Source organism: Vipera berus, assembly GCF_964194415.1.
Source record: "Vipera berus genome assembly, chromosome: 3".
NCBI classification, from domain to species: Eukaryota; Metazoa; Chordata; class Lepidosauria; order Squamata; family Viperidae; genus Vipera; species Vipera berus.
In genome coordinates, this window is record NC_138204.1 from 202,173,236 (window position 1) to 202,191,098 (window position 17,863).

The 17,863-nt window shown below is 42.7% G+C and overlaps 1 protein-coding gene across 1 annotated transcript in view; it reads left to right on the forward strand.

The window, feature by feature from the left end:
* The window catches only part of DEPTOR (DEP domain containing MTOR interacting protein), a 77,789-nt gene that overhangs the window by 30,047 nt on the left and 29,879 nt on the right, over positions 1-17,863 (forward strand). Inside the window, exons 5-6 of the mRNA XM_081325182.1 lie at positions 13,193-13,371; positions 14,281-14,466. Coding sequence (XP_081181308.1) covers positions 13,193-13,371; positions 14,281-14,466 — 365 coding nt within the window. The remainder of the gene's footprint in view (positions 1-13,192; positions 13,372-14,280; positions 14,467-17,863) is intronic.

The following is a 17,863-nucleotide window of genomic DNA, read 5'->3' on the forward strand; positions in this document are numbered from 1 at the left end:
AGGCTTTGGGACAGTGCTCCCGATCTGAATAAGCAAAGGTCGCTATTTATGGGGCACCTTACAGAAAAAAAGGTTGCATTTTGATTTATCTGTTGTAGTTGACGGTACAGTATTATCATGTCAAAATTAAAGTCAAAATTAAGAAAAAAAGGAGACGGAAGCTCTAGAAATTGTACATGGTGACAGATGAGGAGTTGCTTTTAATGTCTTCCAAAAATTATTTGTGAATTGAAGTGTTGCTGTTTTTGTTTAAATGTGGATAAGAGCACGTGGGAGGTGCCATTAAAGATGAGGTACCAGGAGCCCTTGAAGGCCGTTGTCAGTGATGGGTGAACATCATCCTTTTATGATGCCTAAACAAGGTTTCTCTTACTTTCCTTTCCTTATTATTTTTACCAATAACTCAAGGCAGCAAACACACCTTCCTCCTCCTGTTTTCCCCAAAACAATAACCTTGTGGGGTGACTTGAACTGAGAGAGGGAGTGACCCCCCCAAGGTCATCCAGCTGGCTTTCATGGCTAGGGTAGGACTTGAACTCACCACCTCTTGCTTTCTGAACTGATGCCTTAACCACTAGCCCAAACTGGCTCTTTGTTAGCCCTACAAGGTAGTCCAGGCAAGAAACACAACCAGGATTTCTAGCTCTATTTTTATGGTAAGGTTACATTCATTGAATCTTGCAAGACTGAAAGTGGTTCTCCCCTCACTTTCTTTTACTCTTTGAAAAACTAGGGAGGATCCCTTCTGCAACACTCCCACACACTCTCCTCTTTTATGCACTGAGATACCTTTTACAGGTAGTTCTCAACTTACAACCATGATGGAGGTTGCACATTTCAGTCGTAGGTCATGACAGTTGTAAAGCAGGTCAACACATGTTTAGCAAAGTTGGGGTGAGAATGGGGCCAGCTGAGAAGCTTTGCAGGGGGGCAGGTTTTCTGGGCAAGTTGTTGTCCTTAGAGATTGACTACCATCTTCCCTGTAAGTTCTTATTGCCTGAGATCAACCGCCATCATTGCACGTGAGTTGCCGCAGAGAGAGAGAGAGCGACCATCACCGCCCAATGTGCGTGGCTGCCGATCGTGACTGAATACTACCGTATTACGTGCCCTGTTAGGCAGAAGCGCCAATGAGAGAGACCTCTTTGAGCTGGTGGCCACTTGGAGGACAGGTCGGGAGGGCCCGGACTTAAGCGTTCCCTACAGGGGTGGCGCTACACATGACCAACCAATTTTTTTTTAAGCATTCATTAAGTGAATCACTATGGTGATTAAATGAATCTGTGGCTGTTCTCATTGTTCTCTGTGGGATGTTTTTGCCCAAAATGCAAGTACAGTAAATGCTGGTTTTTGGCAAAAACATCATACAGTGCTTCTTGTTTTCTTTCCAAAATTGGGATCACTTGACCACCAGGGGAGAAAACACTGTAAATGCAGGCCGGTTGCTGAGCATCCAAAATGTGGTCACATGAACAGGAGGGCAGCAGCCATTGGAACTCCGGAACTGGGTTGTAAGTACCTTTTGGGAGGATCCTCATGACTAAAATCAGTTGTTTAGCATCTGGTCGTAAGTCAAGGACCATTTTTACAAGCCAGTTCTCCAATCTGTGGCTCTTCCTCCTGATTCCTGAGATCATTCCCACATACCATTACGTTGTACCTCTCAATCCACCTTTTTTTTCCTTCTCCCTTTTTTATTGCAACTGGAAGGAGAAAAGGGAATGTCCATATGTGTGTGTGTTTATGTCGATGTGAGAAAGGGAGAATCATTGGTGTATTTTATAAATTAATGCGGAACTTTTTAAGCGATACATTTGAATGAGTAACACAATAAATAATAAAAAAACCAAGCAGGCGGCCATAGTCTGTACCAGTTGCAGCTTCTAAATCATCTTCCGCAGAGAGTCTCACAAAATGCAAATTGCAGTAGTTTAATCGAAAGATGACCAAGACATGAATATTTACGGAGATTCTCAGTCATCCAGGTCATGGTTGTCACAAAGGTGCTTTTCAAAACACAACTGGACCTTTTCCTTGAAAACGTTTTTACTTCTCATGCAAAAAGCTTCTTCAGTTCTGACTGAATGGCAGGGAATGGAAGGATTTATTTGATATATATTTATATAAATCTTTTCATTCCCCACCATTCAGTCACAACTGAAGAAGCTTCTTGGATGAGAAGTGAAACGTTTTGAAGGCAAAAACCAAGGAAGTCCAATTGCTTTTTGAAAAGCACCTTTGGACATAAATGCTTCAATGCTTTCTGGTCCAGAAATGGGTGAAGTTGTTATGTATGTGCATGTGCACACGCACACGCACACATACATGTAACACACCATAAACAAGGTAAAGGCTGCTCTGTCATTGTCTCTACCTGATTTTTCCAACAGAAATCATGAGTTCAGAAGCCCCACCCCCAAAACTGACTTCAGGAAATTGATTCTGGCTTGACTTCTCCATTCAGGAGGCAGTAGAACCACTGCAACACAGTGTCTCTGACCCCTAACTCTTCAAATAGCTCAAGAGATACTACAAATAACTCCCTTTTTATGATCTTGTAGTCCCTATTTTGGGTAGAGTCAGGGCAACTGGATGGAGCTGAGCGTTTACTGGCCGGATTCCCTTCCTGATGCCTACATGGAGTTCACAGCAGATATTTTTTCTTTGCACCCTAAGAGAGAGTCGTCTGCTGGTACTTAGGGTTGAACTCTCAAACTTCCAAGTGGATGGTGAGGATCTTCACCACTAGGCTGCTGCTTTCAAGAGATTCTATGATATCAAACACCACCGAGAGATCTATTGGGACAAAGGCAACCAGAGAGAATTAAAATGAAGCTTGTATTGTTAATGATCAAGCACGCTGTGAATCATTTTTCTAATACTTTAAAAATCTGCAAAACCTGCTTGAACAGCATGCTAATAGAAGAGAAGAAATAAGAGAAAGTTGTGTTTTGTTCTGAGATGGCTTGATTGTCTTTGGAATCTTATCGAGACCTCCAGGAACGGCCCTGTGGTAGACATATGTTTCCCTTCTGTCTCTTTTCACTTGTTCTTTCTTTTGTTTCTTTTTTTTTAATGCCTTGTGGCTGTTTTTGTTTACAGTAGCCAATAAAACAATTTGTTTTTAGTTTTCCTAATGCAAGGGATATAGAAAATGAGAAGGCCTGCTGTGTTTTCGCTACTCTGTTGTAAGCCGCAAAGAAGACATTGTTTAACAAACAAGAGGGAACTTGGAAGCTTCATGGCAGCGATTTGAGTCAGATGTTCCAACTTGTAATTTTTCCTAAAGGAGAGCTGGAAGATGCTCTTTGTCCCAGTGATGGAATATAAACAGATGCTTTTAAAGTGTCTTTTTCCTACCTCCTTGAAAAAACAGGACTTTATATCGTCCACCCCAAACCACAGCAATTTCTAATGTAACTTGATGAAAGGGAGAGTTGGTTATTCCCTGTGTGGTTTTAAAACAAGCCAAATTCTGCAGCCAAGAATCATGATTTCTGAACTCAAAATGGATGCATGGATACTATGGAAATGCTCGTTTAACTCATAGGAATTAATAAAAAGCTTACTTGATCCAGAACTCATTAACCAATGATTTTGAATGATAGATGTCTCCAAATACATTAACTAACAATGTATTAAACATTATGCATCAGTTTAAAATCTTTCCCTTCGTAACAGATTTTCAAAAAACAGAAGGTGTGTCCAGAAATCATGGAAGAATTGCAACAGGGTGAAGATGGTGGTCATTGAACTTCCAGAAAATTCTGTGAAAGAATTGGATTAAAGTCAACATCTCATTTCAAAACATCCTTTTGCAAACCATTTAATCTTCAAATCCAAGATTGGTGTTTCGTACTATTTGTCAAGAACCGAGGAAGAATTATTTCCTAGGCGTGCTATTTTGGCTTCTCTGTAAGGGGGATTGAATATAGCAAAGCTGATGGTTTTGTACTCACCATTTGTCAAAATGTGGTTTGATTTTTCTTATGTGTACAGAGTATGTAGCATTGGCCTCTAGATCTGTCAGGCACAAGCAACCAGAACCACTCCACTCTAATGGCAGAAAGTGAAGAAGAACTAAAGAGCCTCTTGTTGCAGGTGAAGAAGGAGAGTGCAAAACTTGGGTTGAAACTTAACATTAAGAAAACCAAGATCATGGCATCTGGCCCTCTCAATTCCTGGCAAATAGATGGGGAAGAAATGGAGGTAGTGACAGATTTTATTTTCCTGGGCTTCAAGATCACTGCAGACGGGGACTGTAGCCAAAAAATTAAAAGACACTTGCTCCTGGGGAGGAAAGCCATGGCAAATCTAGACAGCACACTAAAAAGCAGAGACATCACCCTGTTAACAAAAGTGCGTATAGTCAAGGCTATGGTCTTCCCAGTTGCAACGTATGGCAGTGAAAGTTGGACCATAAGAAAGGCTGAGCGCCAAAGAATTGAGGCCTTTGAACTGTGGTGCTGGAGAAGACTCCTGCGAGTCCCTTGGACTGCAAGGCGATCAAACCGGTCAGTCCTAGAGGAGATCAATCCTGACTGCTCTTTAGAAGGCCAGATTCTGAAGCTAAAACTCAAGTACTTTGGCCACCTAATGAGAAGGAAGGACTCACTGGAGAAGAGCCTAATGCTGGGAAAGATCGAGGGCAATAGAAGAAGGGGACGACAGAGAATGAGGTGGCTGGATGGAGTCACTGAAGCAGTAGGCGCGAGCTTAAATGGACTCCAGAAGATGGTAGAGGACAGGAAGGCCTGGAGGAATGTTGTCCATAGGGTCGCGATGGGTCGGACACGACTTTGCAGCTAACAACAACAACTTTATTATCTAACACCTATGTTACAAGAATCTCCCCAAACTGGTTGCCTTCCCTGGGAATGACTAGATAAGGCTTCATGGATCTTGGGAGACGAATCTGTAGTTGTTTCTAATAACTATAGCATTTGGTTTCCAGTGCCACTGCAGTTGCTATTATTACTCCCCTTCTATAACTGATTTGAGCCAGTTGGTGTAGTGGACAACTCAGTGTGCCAACTCATCACGACCAACTCATCATGGTCAACTTGCTGTAGGACAACTCACTGCAGGACAAGAGTTACATCAATACCAAGGAAATGATGGAATAGAACAGGGGTGTCAAATTTGCAATGTCAAGTGACGTGTTGCAACGTGTTCTGACTTTTTTTCCATTGCCGGCAATGGGTTGGGTGCGGTTTCGCTATGATGCATCTGGCCCTGGAATAGAATCATTAAACAAAGGATGCAAAAGGAGACAAAATGAAATGTGAATGACAAAAAATAAAATGTTTTTTTAAAAAATTGTTTTAAATACTTGAATTGTTAAATTGTCCCAGAGTGAGTTGGCCATAGCAAGTTGTCCCACTGCAAGTTGGCCACAGCAAGTTGGCTGCACCCAGTTGTCCCATTCCAGTGGTAAAGGCATCCAGCTAAAAACCTGGAGACCATGAGTTCTAATCCCCATCTTCAACGTTAAGCCAGCTGGGTGACCTGGGACCAATCATTCTTTGTCAGCCCTAGAAATCAGGCAATGGCACAGCACTTCTGAAATCTTGCCAAGATGTCCAGGCAGTCACCAGAAGTCAACTGTCAGAATCCATTTATATCACATTTCATAAATTTATGGGTAGAATATTGTGTTTATTCTGGGGATTTGCCATCTCTCCGAGGGGTGGGGGGAGAGGATGGTTACTCAGATTTCAGTAGGCTGTGTTCAAAGACCAAGGAAGCTTTTGATCTGGGGGGGAACAGGGGGAGAGAGAGATCTGGGTTGCATCTCCATTTGCAACTGAAAGGAAGAAGCAATAACAATAAACACAAGGAGAGTTCCCTTTCCCACGGAAGGGCCTGACACCTAAGTAAATGATGTGATCCTGACCAAATGGATGAGGGGAGGAGGCTGAAATGGGAATGCTTTATATAGGATTGAAATATAACTGTTAGATCCCGTCTTGTATTGCCACAATCGATCTCATCCTAGTAAACTTTTCCTTTTGGACAAACTTGCATCCAAGTGTTCTTATTTCCTAAGATGTGGTTTGAGGTGGGTCCTGACATCAACATTGATTTGAAGGCATACACACACACACGCGCACACACACTTTTAGAATGTCATTATTGCTTTCTTCTTCAGTTCTGACCCATTGATAATTTACAACAGATTAGAATTGTTTAGCAAATTGCTCTATATCTGAACATTCTCTCTGTGTTGTAGGTGTGTCCTACCCCTTTCAATTACATCAGGAATAGACATTATAGTCCACTTTGTATAAATCTCCTCAACCTTTTCCTAGAAAAAGTCTATTTTGAAACCAAATTAAATCAACTTCTGAATAAAAGCAATATTAAGGGCAAGGGTGGGCAGGTATGGCCCCTTTATGACCTGTGGACATCAATTTCCAGAACTCCTGAGACAGCCATGCTGACTCAGGAATTCTGGGAATTGAAGTCTACATAGTTGTACACCCTTGATTAAGTGGCTACCTCTCCCAAGTTTAAAGTAGCAAATCTCAGTTCCCTGTCCCCTGGTCATAACATTTAACCGAATTTATCAGTTTTCATCCTAGCAAGAAGGCTCTAAGTTACTGGAAATGCTCGTCTCATCTTTCAGAAAAAGCAATATATACTGTATTTCCGCTGTTTGTATTTCTCTCTGCAGTTAGGCAATACAACTAATGATGTCACATTTTAATAAACCTTGCTAATTAATTGGGAATCAGATCAGACAACCTACACCCAGCAGCCATGATCTCAGCAACTTCTGTAACGCATTGTTTGTTTCTATGTTTGGTTTATTTACAGTAACCAAAAAGCATATAAATTTAAAATCAGAACAAATCACAAGAAAACTGAAGGAAGACACTGGGTCGTTTCTCCAACAACCACAGAATCAATTTTCCATTCCAAAATCTTTTCTTGTACCAGAAAGGAAGTTTATAGTGATGCCAGTGAAGAAAGAAAGTAGTGAATATTTCTTCTAGTTGGCACCTTTTATTCTTTTCACAATTCCAGTTCCACAACACTATCAATATTACAGGCACATAAACTAGTAATTTTAATTTTAATTATGAGACTGATTTGCCTGCTGGGCTTGTATCTGAACAACACATCCTCTAGTTGTGCTGTCTTTGGTAGTTCCTGTTACCATGGCACAGCCCAATAACCAAAGATGATGATAATAATGATAATGAAAATTGCTCTCGTGTTGATATCCTTGAATTTATTCCTCTGCGAATAAAAGACAGGTGTAGATGAGGTATTCTTTTGACAAGTGTGTGCATTTGAACGTATTTCCCCTAAAAATATTTTTATTTATTTGTATCCCATGTTTATTACCTTATTTTATTATGGTTGGTTGCACAATTTGCCAGATGTTCAAATTGGATTTGGCATTTTTATCCACCTATCGAGTGCTTCTCAAGGACCTGAAATAGGTAGACGTTGACGTTAGATGGTGTTAGGGCAATGGTCCCCAACCTTTCTGGGTTGGCGGCCAGGAGGAAAAGGGAGGGGCAGACACCTTTACGTGTGCATGCGCATGCTCAAACAGGGCCGTGAGCGTGTGTATGCCACAAACGGGCCACTAGTACCAGCACGGCGCTTGGGGTGGCGCTAGCGCCCATGTGACACAAATGGGGCTGCTAGAGCACGTGCAACACATATGGGGCCGCTAGTCCCTGTGTGATGCTCACAGCGGTGCTTGTGGTGGCACTAGCACGAGTGGGGGGTGAGTGTATGCACACATGCAAGCGCAATGGCCAGCCGCTTACACGGCCCGGTGGTGAACAGGCCACGGACCAGCAGCGGGCTACAGTTCGCAGGTTGGAGAGGCCTGTGTTAGAGGATGTAAGCTGTTTCAAGTAAAGCTGCCTTTTGCAATTGATTGATGGCGAATTTGTCAATGCCAGTGTTGTACAAGTGGTACTCCAGTTGTTTTGGTGTTGCACCAAGGCGCCTATTACTATTGGTATTACCTTGGTGACATAAGGTTAATTCCTCCCATGGTCCTGAGAAGCGAACAATTAAGGGTAGTTATGATAAGAATTCTGCTTGCCCTTTGTTAATTGAGAAGGAGAAGGAGAGTCACCGTGAAGTTCAAGTGGATCAGTAATAGGCTGCCTTTGGCCCTGACATCTAGGAGACCCTCCTGATGAAAATTTTGAACTGGAAAAGGAACAAAACTGCGCTGCAAATCCTGCAATAGTTTTTTTTAAAATAACAATTTCCATGCTTTTTCCAATTCCCCTCACAATTGTCAGACCCCCTCCAACCAAAAAAGACACCTAGAAACTGTCCAAGCAGTTTCCTTTATTGTTTTCTGCCTATATACAGAAATCTTGCTAAACGAACACATTTACTTGCATCATTAAAGATACACTCTGAGAATCTCTAAGGAGGAGCCATTTTAGCTCTCTTTCTCCCAACTAAACTGTCTAAACTTCACTGTCTCTTGGTCCTCTGGAATTCAGCTCCTCCTTCCTGGGAATCCAGACCACATTCTACCACATAATTTCCAGTTCCAAGAAAAAAGTCAAAAATCCTGGCTCCTCAAGAAAAAAAACCACCTAAATTCAACTCCCAGGTGTTTTGTACATACCTGTCCAAAAAGTATCATCCCTAGCTCAATAATCTTCCATTCCTAGAATTAGTAGGAAGGACTACTAATGTTGCTTCCTAGCATGAAAATGGTTGGACTTTCATGTAAAAAAGTTCTCTATATTATTTATTTATTTATTTTATTTTATTATATTTGTATACCGCCCTTCTCCCGAAGGACTCAGGGCGGTGAACAGGGCACATATAAAAATACAGAATACAAAAATTAAAAAGAATTAAATAGTAGCCCAGCTAAAACAATCAATAACAATATAAAAATCCCCATTAAAACCCCAACATATCCCCCATCAGGCCAGGCCGGCTTGTTCAAATAGATGGGTCTTCAGACCGCGTCGGAAGGAGCGAAGGTCAGGTGCCATCCGGAGCTCGACCGGCAGCTGGTTCCATAAGGCCGGAGCGCCCACAGAGAAGGCCCTCCCCCTGGGGGCCACCAGCCGACATTCTCTGACCGGAGGCACCCTGAGGAGGCCCTCTCTGTGGGAACGCACAGGGCAGAGGGAAGTGCCATATATTCACCATTTGGAAATGAATTAATCAACCCCCCCAAAAAAATCTTCACTTTGCTCAATATATCCTCAGTGAAAGAAAAATCATGTTCTTATGTGTGTGTGAGTGTGCGTGCCCTTTGAAATAGTTCCTAATGGGCTGTATATAAGGAATCCTCCCCAGTACATCACACAGTCTGCATAAGAAACATTTCCAAGAAGAAAATTATATTTATTTTTATTGGAAAAAATGATGGGGTTTGATCCTAAGAACAATTTCTGAAGTTTCAAAAACCTCCAAGCTCATGTTTGATATACCATTTGCTGGCCTAGCTACTGTATAAGCCAATATCCTGCTGTTTCCAATCAAAAGGCATTAAAGCTAGCAATTTTCTTTTGCAAGCATTGATATGAGTACCTTTTCAATTTTACATTTTTTATTGAGAACATTCCGTTCTTAGAGAAAGTGTGTGTGACTCTTCTGTTAAGAAGAGATTGGACAACCATTTGACTTAGTGTCTGCAGAAGCAGAGTTTCAAATTCTCATGCAACAGCTGTTTTGAAACCATTAGCTAATGGATTTTACATTTGATTTGGCCTTGGACTTAGGGCGATGGGGTTTTGGCATCTGGTTTGATTAATGGCTTTGGAAGAAGACAGACATAAAAACAAAGCTTATCTCCACAATGTTACCTGTACCAAGTGAATGATCTGGGACTAAATTCTTCTATTAAAAAAAATAAGTAGAAAACTGTGAATATTTTTGATGATTTGGTGACTTCACCTCCTCCTTAATATAGATGTTGATGGAAATGTTGGCTGAAACATTATTGTATCCTGACCAATTTAAGGGTTTGGCATAGTTATAAGAACAATTGTTCCATTTGTGGCAATTTGTTCATTATGCAAATATATGAGGCACATGTCAACCATATGAATACTGAATTCAGAATCAAGGAATCTTCAAGGCTTTGAAGTGCTATAAAAATGAACTTTATTGAATGCACATCTTGGAACTGAAGGAGCAAAACTAGCTCTGGTTTTCCCACGCAAAAGTCTGGTCAGTTAATAATAGGTTTCCATAAACCCCACCCACCAAGTGGTCACATTGTCCAATCATACTTCTTTGCTTTGTTATGAGAACGGTCCACTTTTCCATCGGACACCTGCTTTTGTGACCTTGGTTCTCACAGTCCGTGGACAGCTTCTTAGAATCCCGTTTCTTTCCCACACTTTCTACCCTTCGCCCTTGTTTCTAGGGCAAGTTGAGTAGCAATAGAAGTTTGCAGGCATTGCAGCAATTCAACCTTGAATTCTGTTAATTGTTAACTGTTCGTTATGGGTAGTCCTCAACTTATGACCTTAACATGGGCCTGGAATTTCAGTTGCTAAGCAATGCAATCATTAAGCGAGTCATGTTTTTACTGCAGTTGATTTTTTTAAAAAAGGATTTTATTGAATTTTATAGGGTTAGGGGTAAAATAGGATCAGGTTAGGGATTAGGGTTTAGGGTGGGGTTGGGATCAGGATTCAGGTTGGGATTAGGACAGGGTTGGGATCAGGGCTTTTTTTCTCATAGAACGCTCAGAACGGAGTTCCGGCACCTTTTTTGGATGGAACCTTGTAGGGTAGACAAGGTGGGTTGTATGACATGTGTGAGTTCCGGCACCTTTTTCTTTTACAAAAAAAAGCCCTGGTTGGGATCAACATTGGGATTGTCCCCCAATAACACTTTCATTCTTAGCAAACAGGCTATTGTCCGGGTACATATGTTCAATTAACAATAGTTAATATAGTAATAGATAACTGTGGAGAATGTAATAAACGATAATCAAAAACAGTGTCAGTTAATCAATGCATGTTATTCTTCTTACTAATATATATTCAAAATAACATATCACATGCATTTCTCACTAGTTCGTTTTCCTAACCATTGGTAAAAATTATCCCATGTTCTATAATAAACTGAATCTTCTTTCTGTTTAATCTCTAACATCAGTCTATCCATTTACTGCAGTTGTTAAGTGAATCATCACAATCGTTCAATAAATCACATAGATGTTAAGTGAACCATTCAGTCACTAAGCAAATCCAGCTTCCTCAGTTGACTTGGCCGGTTGGAAGCTGGCTAGGAAAATCACAAATCACAATCGTGTGATTGCAAGATGCTGCAAGCATTGTAAGCCAGTTGCCAAGTTCCTGCACTGCAATCACAACAGCCATTATTATACAGATGGGGTGTGAATCCCAATTTTTTAGAGGCTGGCATAACTTCAAACCATTGTCGTAAGTCAAGGACAATCTATACGACAACAGAAATGTGAAAAAATGGTTAAGTGGTAGGATTGTGATGGTACCAGGGGCTTGCAGGCTAATAACTCCCATTAAGGGTGAAGAAGAAATTAAAGAGGAGCTGTTCAAAATACTGAGCCCCCCCACCCCATCTAAGCTCCCCATTGCATTGAACCTTTGACAAATTAAAAATTGTGCATGAACTTGATGTTTTCAGATGTGTTTGGACTGCAAATTCCAGAGCTTCCAACCAGAATGGCTAGGTTCTCACACTAACTGTAACTTTTAGAAATTGTAGTTTCTATACATTTGGAGGATATCCGTTTGGGGAAGAGGCAAATGGATTGGTTGAACTATAACCTGACCCACAGACTATGAAAAAACAGAGGCATAATTGTAGCTTTATCTATGAAATTAACATACCTTGACTTTTCTGCTTTAGTTTTCTTTTTTTATTAATTTATAATATAAAATACAAAAAAGAAAAGAATAGGAAAGATAGCAGAGAGAAAAGGGAAGAGAAAGGGGTAGGGAAAAGGGGGGAAAGAAAGAAAAAGCATCGACTTCTGACTCACTTTGGTGTAGTAGAATAAGATAATAACATCAAACCTCAACTTTTTACTTTTACACAATAATATAAACCAGCCACGGGACGCGGTGGCTTGGTGGGTTAGGACGCTGAGCTTGTCGATCAGAAGGTCGGCAGTTTGGCGGGTCGAATCCCGAGTGCCGCATAACAGAGTGAGCGCCCGTTACTCGTCCCAGCTTCTGCCAACCTAGCAGTTTGAAAGCACGTAAAAATGCAAGTAGAAAAATAGGGACCACTACGGTGGGAAGGTAACAGCGTTCCGTGCGCCTTTGGCGTCTAGTCATGCCGGCCACATGACCACGGAGATGTCCTCGGACAAGTGCTGGCTCTTCGGCTTTGAAACGGAGATGAGCACCGGCCCCTAGAGTCGGAAACGACTAGCACGCATGTGCGGGGGAACCTTTACTTTTACCTATAAACCAGCCAATTCTATAACAACAAACCTATCCAATCGGTAAAACCTAAATTCAGAGTTTCCTTTTTCCCCCCACCTCAAGCACAAAGTAGTTTCTGCTTTAGTTTTCTGAGTTTGACTGGCATAAGAGAATGGGAGAGATGATACTTGCTTCAACCATGTGTAAAATCAGCTCGATAAGCAGCAAGCTAAACATGAGATCATCTGCTTTCTTAGATCAAAGCAATGGCTTGGGTCATTCATTTATTCATTCATTCATTCCGAAATTGGAACCTTAGGAACAAATTTCTGCAATATAGATAGCCCTTGACTTATGATCACAATTGGGACTGGAAATCCGGTTGTAAGTCCTTGTGATTGTAAGTCGAGGCACCCCTACATGACCGTTTTTCCAACATTTTTCACAGCAACCGTTAAGGAAAACACCACGATCATTAAGCAAACGGTGTGGTTTCTAGGTGAACCCATTCTTCTAAATGAACGGTTTTTGCAAGAATGCGGGAAAACTGGCCAAAAAAGTCACAAATCGTGGTCGCGTGACCTTGGGATGCTACAACTGGTCATACCGGTGAGTCGGTTGCCGAGCATTTGAAGTGTGGTCATGTGACAAGGGGGTTGGCATGACGTTTTACAATGTCCAGAAGTGCTTTACAGATCGTAAAACACCCATTCCAAGCTGTAAAAATGACCAGCTGTAAGTCAAGAGCTACCTGTGTGATGTACAGTACTTATGTGTGCATTGACTCTTTCCTTTTCCATTCCCTACTTTCCTTGTAGGCTTATGAATACTGAAAATGTGATTTTACAAGCCAGAGAGGAAGAAGGAGCAAAATATGAGCGTACTTTCATGGCCTCTCAACTGATTGACTGGTTGATCCAGGAAGGGGAGGCTGCCACGAGAGCGGAGGCTGAACAACTCGGTCGCAGACTTCTGGAGCATGGAATTATCCAACATGGTGAGAAATGTCTTCTCAGTTACATAACTCTTTGTCAAGATGACAAAGGTCCCCATAAAGGGAGCAGAAAGATGGTACAAGAGGCATCCTGTTTAAACCCAAGGATGGGGAACCATTTTTAAGCTCAAAATGGCTGAAAATGGCAGCATCCATTTTTCCATGTTTGCATTTTGTTCCAAGTATTGTTCTTGGTGTACTTTATCCAGCCAACTGTAGGCCATGAGATATAAATTGCCAATTGTCAAGTGTGATTAATCCCTCTTTTCCAATTCCATTTTGATGGAATTCCTGTGGACTGCTACATACACAGCTAACAATTTTCTTGCATTTACCACTTGTGTTAGCTTCATATCAACATCTCAGAGGTGCTTGTTCCAAAAGGCAACTGGACTTTCTTGGTTTTTTTCTTTGAAAATGCTTTGCTTCTCATCCAAGAAGCTTCTTCAGCTTCATGGATGAGAAATGAAATATTTTCAAACAAACGAACAAACAAGAAAGTCCAGTTGTCTTTTGGAAAAAGCACCTTTGAGATAACCATGACATGGATGATTGAGAATCTACATTGACGCTTTGTATCAATCAATAGAACATTTTGATCACAGTCTTTTCTGTGGTCTCCATTGCTCTTATTTGAGAGACACCTAGCTTTTCTTCCATTCTCAGGGAGGTCTGTGTTTCACTTGCTGGCAGTTCAGGGAGATAACAGTTCCACTAATGATAAGAAGCTTGGGATTGGGAGCTAAGAACTGTTGTTTTCAAAGCCAAAAGAAATGATGGGAATATTCTGGGAGTTGAAATCCACGAGTCATAAAAGAGCCAAGGTTGCCTACCCCTGGTATAGAGGTTCCCTCCTAATTTTTCCACTCTGCTAAAATGAAGGCTTTCCTTGTCTTTCTTAACTGCCTCTAGTGTCCAACAAACACCATTTTATGGATAGCAACCTGCTCTATCAGTTCCGGATGAATTTCCGCCGCAGGAGAAGGCTGATGGAACTGCTGACCGAGAAGTCTCACTTGGTGCCCGAGAGCCACGATAGTCCCTTTTGCCTGCGGAAGCAAAACCATGACCACAAAAAACATGCCACTTTCCTCTCAGGTACAATATGTTTTGACTAGAGCTGGAGGGTAAATGGAACTACAGGTAGTCCTTGTTATGACCATAACTGAGCTCCACAATTGCAGTCACAAACTGTGACAGTTGTAAAATGAGTCATCACATGACCAGATATAATTTTATGACCTTGAGCAAACTGCCACAGTAATGAAATGAACTCTACAGTCGTAAAACAAATGCTGCGGTCATTATGCGGAAACTGGGAGTAAACACCGGTTTCTGGAAAAAACATTGTAAAGCCCAGTCACACGATTGTGCAACGCTGCAAACAGCTGTAAAGGTGGGCCCGTTGCCGTGGGCCCAAAAAGTGGTTGCTTGCTGTTGGAACTTCAGAATCAGAATCGTAAGTAGTTTTTGGCAAGCCTGTCATACTTTGGGCAATCACCAGTTGTAAGTCGAGGACTATCTGTATGTACAGGAACTGGTTCACTGTCTCAGATTGTACAGCATGTTTAACTAACATCCAGTATTCCTGGATGCAGCTCAAAAGATGGGTAATTGTTTTTGAAGTATTGCATGGTTTGGATACCATATAGGAAAACCAGAAGGACCAAGGTCAGATCCCCCCCAAAATCAGAGACTAAGCAGGCCTATATAGTAACAGTACACAAGTGTCCATCACTGAGAAATAACCAGCTTGCTGTCTATCATGATAGACAGTTGGGGAAGAAGAAATGCACGGTTTGAATCTGGGCTCATATTTTGTTGACTTCAGGCTCATACCTGGCAATTGCTGGTTTTCTGCTCTAATTACATCTTTTCTAGTCTCTATAATAAAATTAAAATAATCAAAGAGCTATGCAGTGGGGGTGAACCTTTTAGAGACCGAGTGCCCAAAACCCACCCCGCCCCCTGGCCCGCTTACCTGCTCTGCCTCCTGCCCCTGCTCCACCCCTGTTCCACCCCTGCTCCGCCCCCTGCTCCACCCCGCCCACTCGCAGGGTCACCCACCGCCTCCACGGCCCGCTGATCACCCAGGCGGCCCTGTAGCACCATGGCAGCCATGCCCTCCACCTGCACCCAGCAGCAGCATCTGCATGCTTCGGAGTCTTGTCCCTGCTGCCTGGCTGCCATGTTCTTGGCTGCGCTGCTCCACACAGGCCACGCCTGGGGTTGACTCTCCAGGGAGGGGCCTCTGGTGAGGAGGGGGCCACGGGGGGAGGCGGGGCTGGGGCAATGGCGCACGTGCCCACATAGAGGGCTCTGATTGCTGCCTCTGGCACGCATGCCATAGGTTCTCCACCACTAAGCTATGTCCTACTGACCTTCATATTTGAGATCTGGGTGAAGTCTTGCACTTGGTTCCATATTTTCTACTTGCTTTCTAAGTTCTGAGATAGAGATAAGAATCTACCTTACTCTGACTCAGAACGTTGATTCAGCCAGCCTGGCCCCTATGTACCAGTACTAGATTTGATTCATGACAAGTTTCCTTTTAAAAACATTGGTAATTTCTGACCGTACTTGGAGATAGGGTGTTTGTTTGTTGGTTTTGCTTCTTTCCTTTCCTTTTGCTATACATAGGCAGCAGGCAGCCCTTGCCTGATTTTGCTCAAGGGAAGACAGCTCTTTTACAAAATCAGGTTCCCCACTCTTACAACACTTCTTGCATTGGCACCTGAGTCCCCAACCTTGTTACAAGAGAGGCTTACATGTCAAGCAAATAATTATCCAAAATTGTGCTTATGACCAGTTTCCCCTGAAGAGGTATATTTTCCTTTTAACGCCTTAGGAAGTGAAGTGGTTCCAGGAATTTTTTATGTATTCACATAAAGTTCATTGCTGTTAATTACACCAGGGTGTTGGCCTTTAATTCTTGACAAAAGGATGCGGCAGGGAATACACCCTGTAGGCAAAACTTCTCATCCCTGGCAATTCTCTGTGAAAGCATCTGGTGATAGAACAGATCTCCATCCGAACTTTTGGAGAGTTAGTACTAAGTACAGGAAACCAAAGGTGAGCAAACGTATTTGTTCTTTATGGGTAGTCCTCGGCTTATGACCACAACTGAGCCCAACATTTCCATTACTAAGCAAGAGAGTTGTTAAGTGAGATTTGCCCCATTGTACAACTTCTCTTGCCACAGTTGTTCAGTGAATCACTGCAGTCGTTAACTTGGTAATATGATCATTAAGTGAGCCTGGCTTCCCCATTGACTTTGCTCGTCAGAAGGTTGCATAATGATAAATCACGTGATCCTAGGACACTGCAACTGTCATAAATATGAGCCAATTGCCAAACACCTGAATTTTGACCAAATGACCATGGGGATGCTGGAACAGTTGTAAGTTTTAAAAATGGTCATAAGTTGCTGCTCTCAGTGCCGTTGTAACTTCAAACAGTCACTAAACAAATGGTTGTAAGTGAAGGACTACCTGTACTCTTAGTGCAGGGGTAGGCAACCTCGGCTCTTTTATGACTCATGGACTTCAACTCCCAGAATTCCTGAGTCAGCATAGCTGAAGTCCATGAGTCATAAAAGAGCCAAGGTTGCCTACCCCTGTCTTAGGGTTACAGTCTTTTAGCAGCTACCTGATGGGTAGTACAATTGGTAAGAAATCAGAGTGGGACACACTTATTCTATCCTTCATACCCACTTATTTCTCACTGACTTTCTCACTCTTTCTCAGTTTCTCACTCCATGTTTTCTTCCTCCCACGTAGCAGATGGCTTACCCCAATGGTCTTAGGACAATTACTTTTCACACAGTGAGAAACATTGCAAAACCAAAGTCTAGTTAGACTAGAATGCACAGAAAAAGTAAAGGTTTCCCCCTTCCAGTCATGTCTGACTCTAGGACAGACATGTCAAACACAAGGCCCGGGGGCCAGATCCGGCCCGCGAAGTGGTTTCATGTGGCCCGCGAAGCCATCCTGGAAACAGTGAGGGAACGGCCCCCACTGCCTTGGCCCTGGCCCAGAGACCCTCCTCCTGCCAGAGACCCTCAGATCTGTCCCACTCCTGCCCAGGCCCCCATAGGCACCCTTGATGCCAATGGATGTAGAGCTGGCCACGCCCATCCAGTAGGCCACGCCCACCCAGTAGGCCACACCCACCCAGTAGGCCACGCCCACCCGGGCCCCCTGAGGGCAACCGCAATGCTGATGCGGCCCTCAATGAAATTGAGTTTGACACCCCTGCTCTAGGACATGGTGCTCATCTCTGCTTCTTGGCCAAGGGAGCTAGTGTTGTCCAAAGACCCTTTCCGTGGTCATATAGCCAGCATGGTTATACGCCAAAGGTGCATGGAACGCTGTTACCATCCCATCAAAGTGGTACCTATTTACCTACTTGCATTTTCATGCTTTCGAACTGCTAGGTGGGCAGGAGCTGAGGCAAGTAACGGGAGCTCACCCCATCGCATGATGCTCGGGTCTCA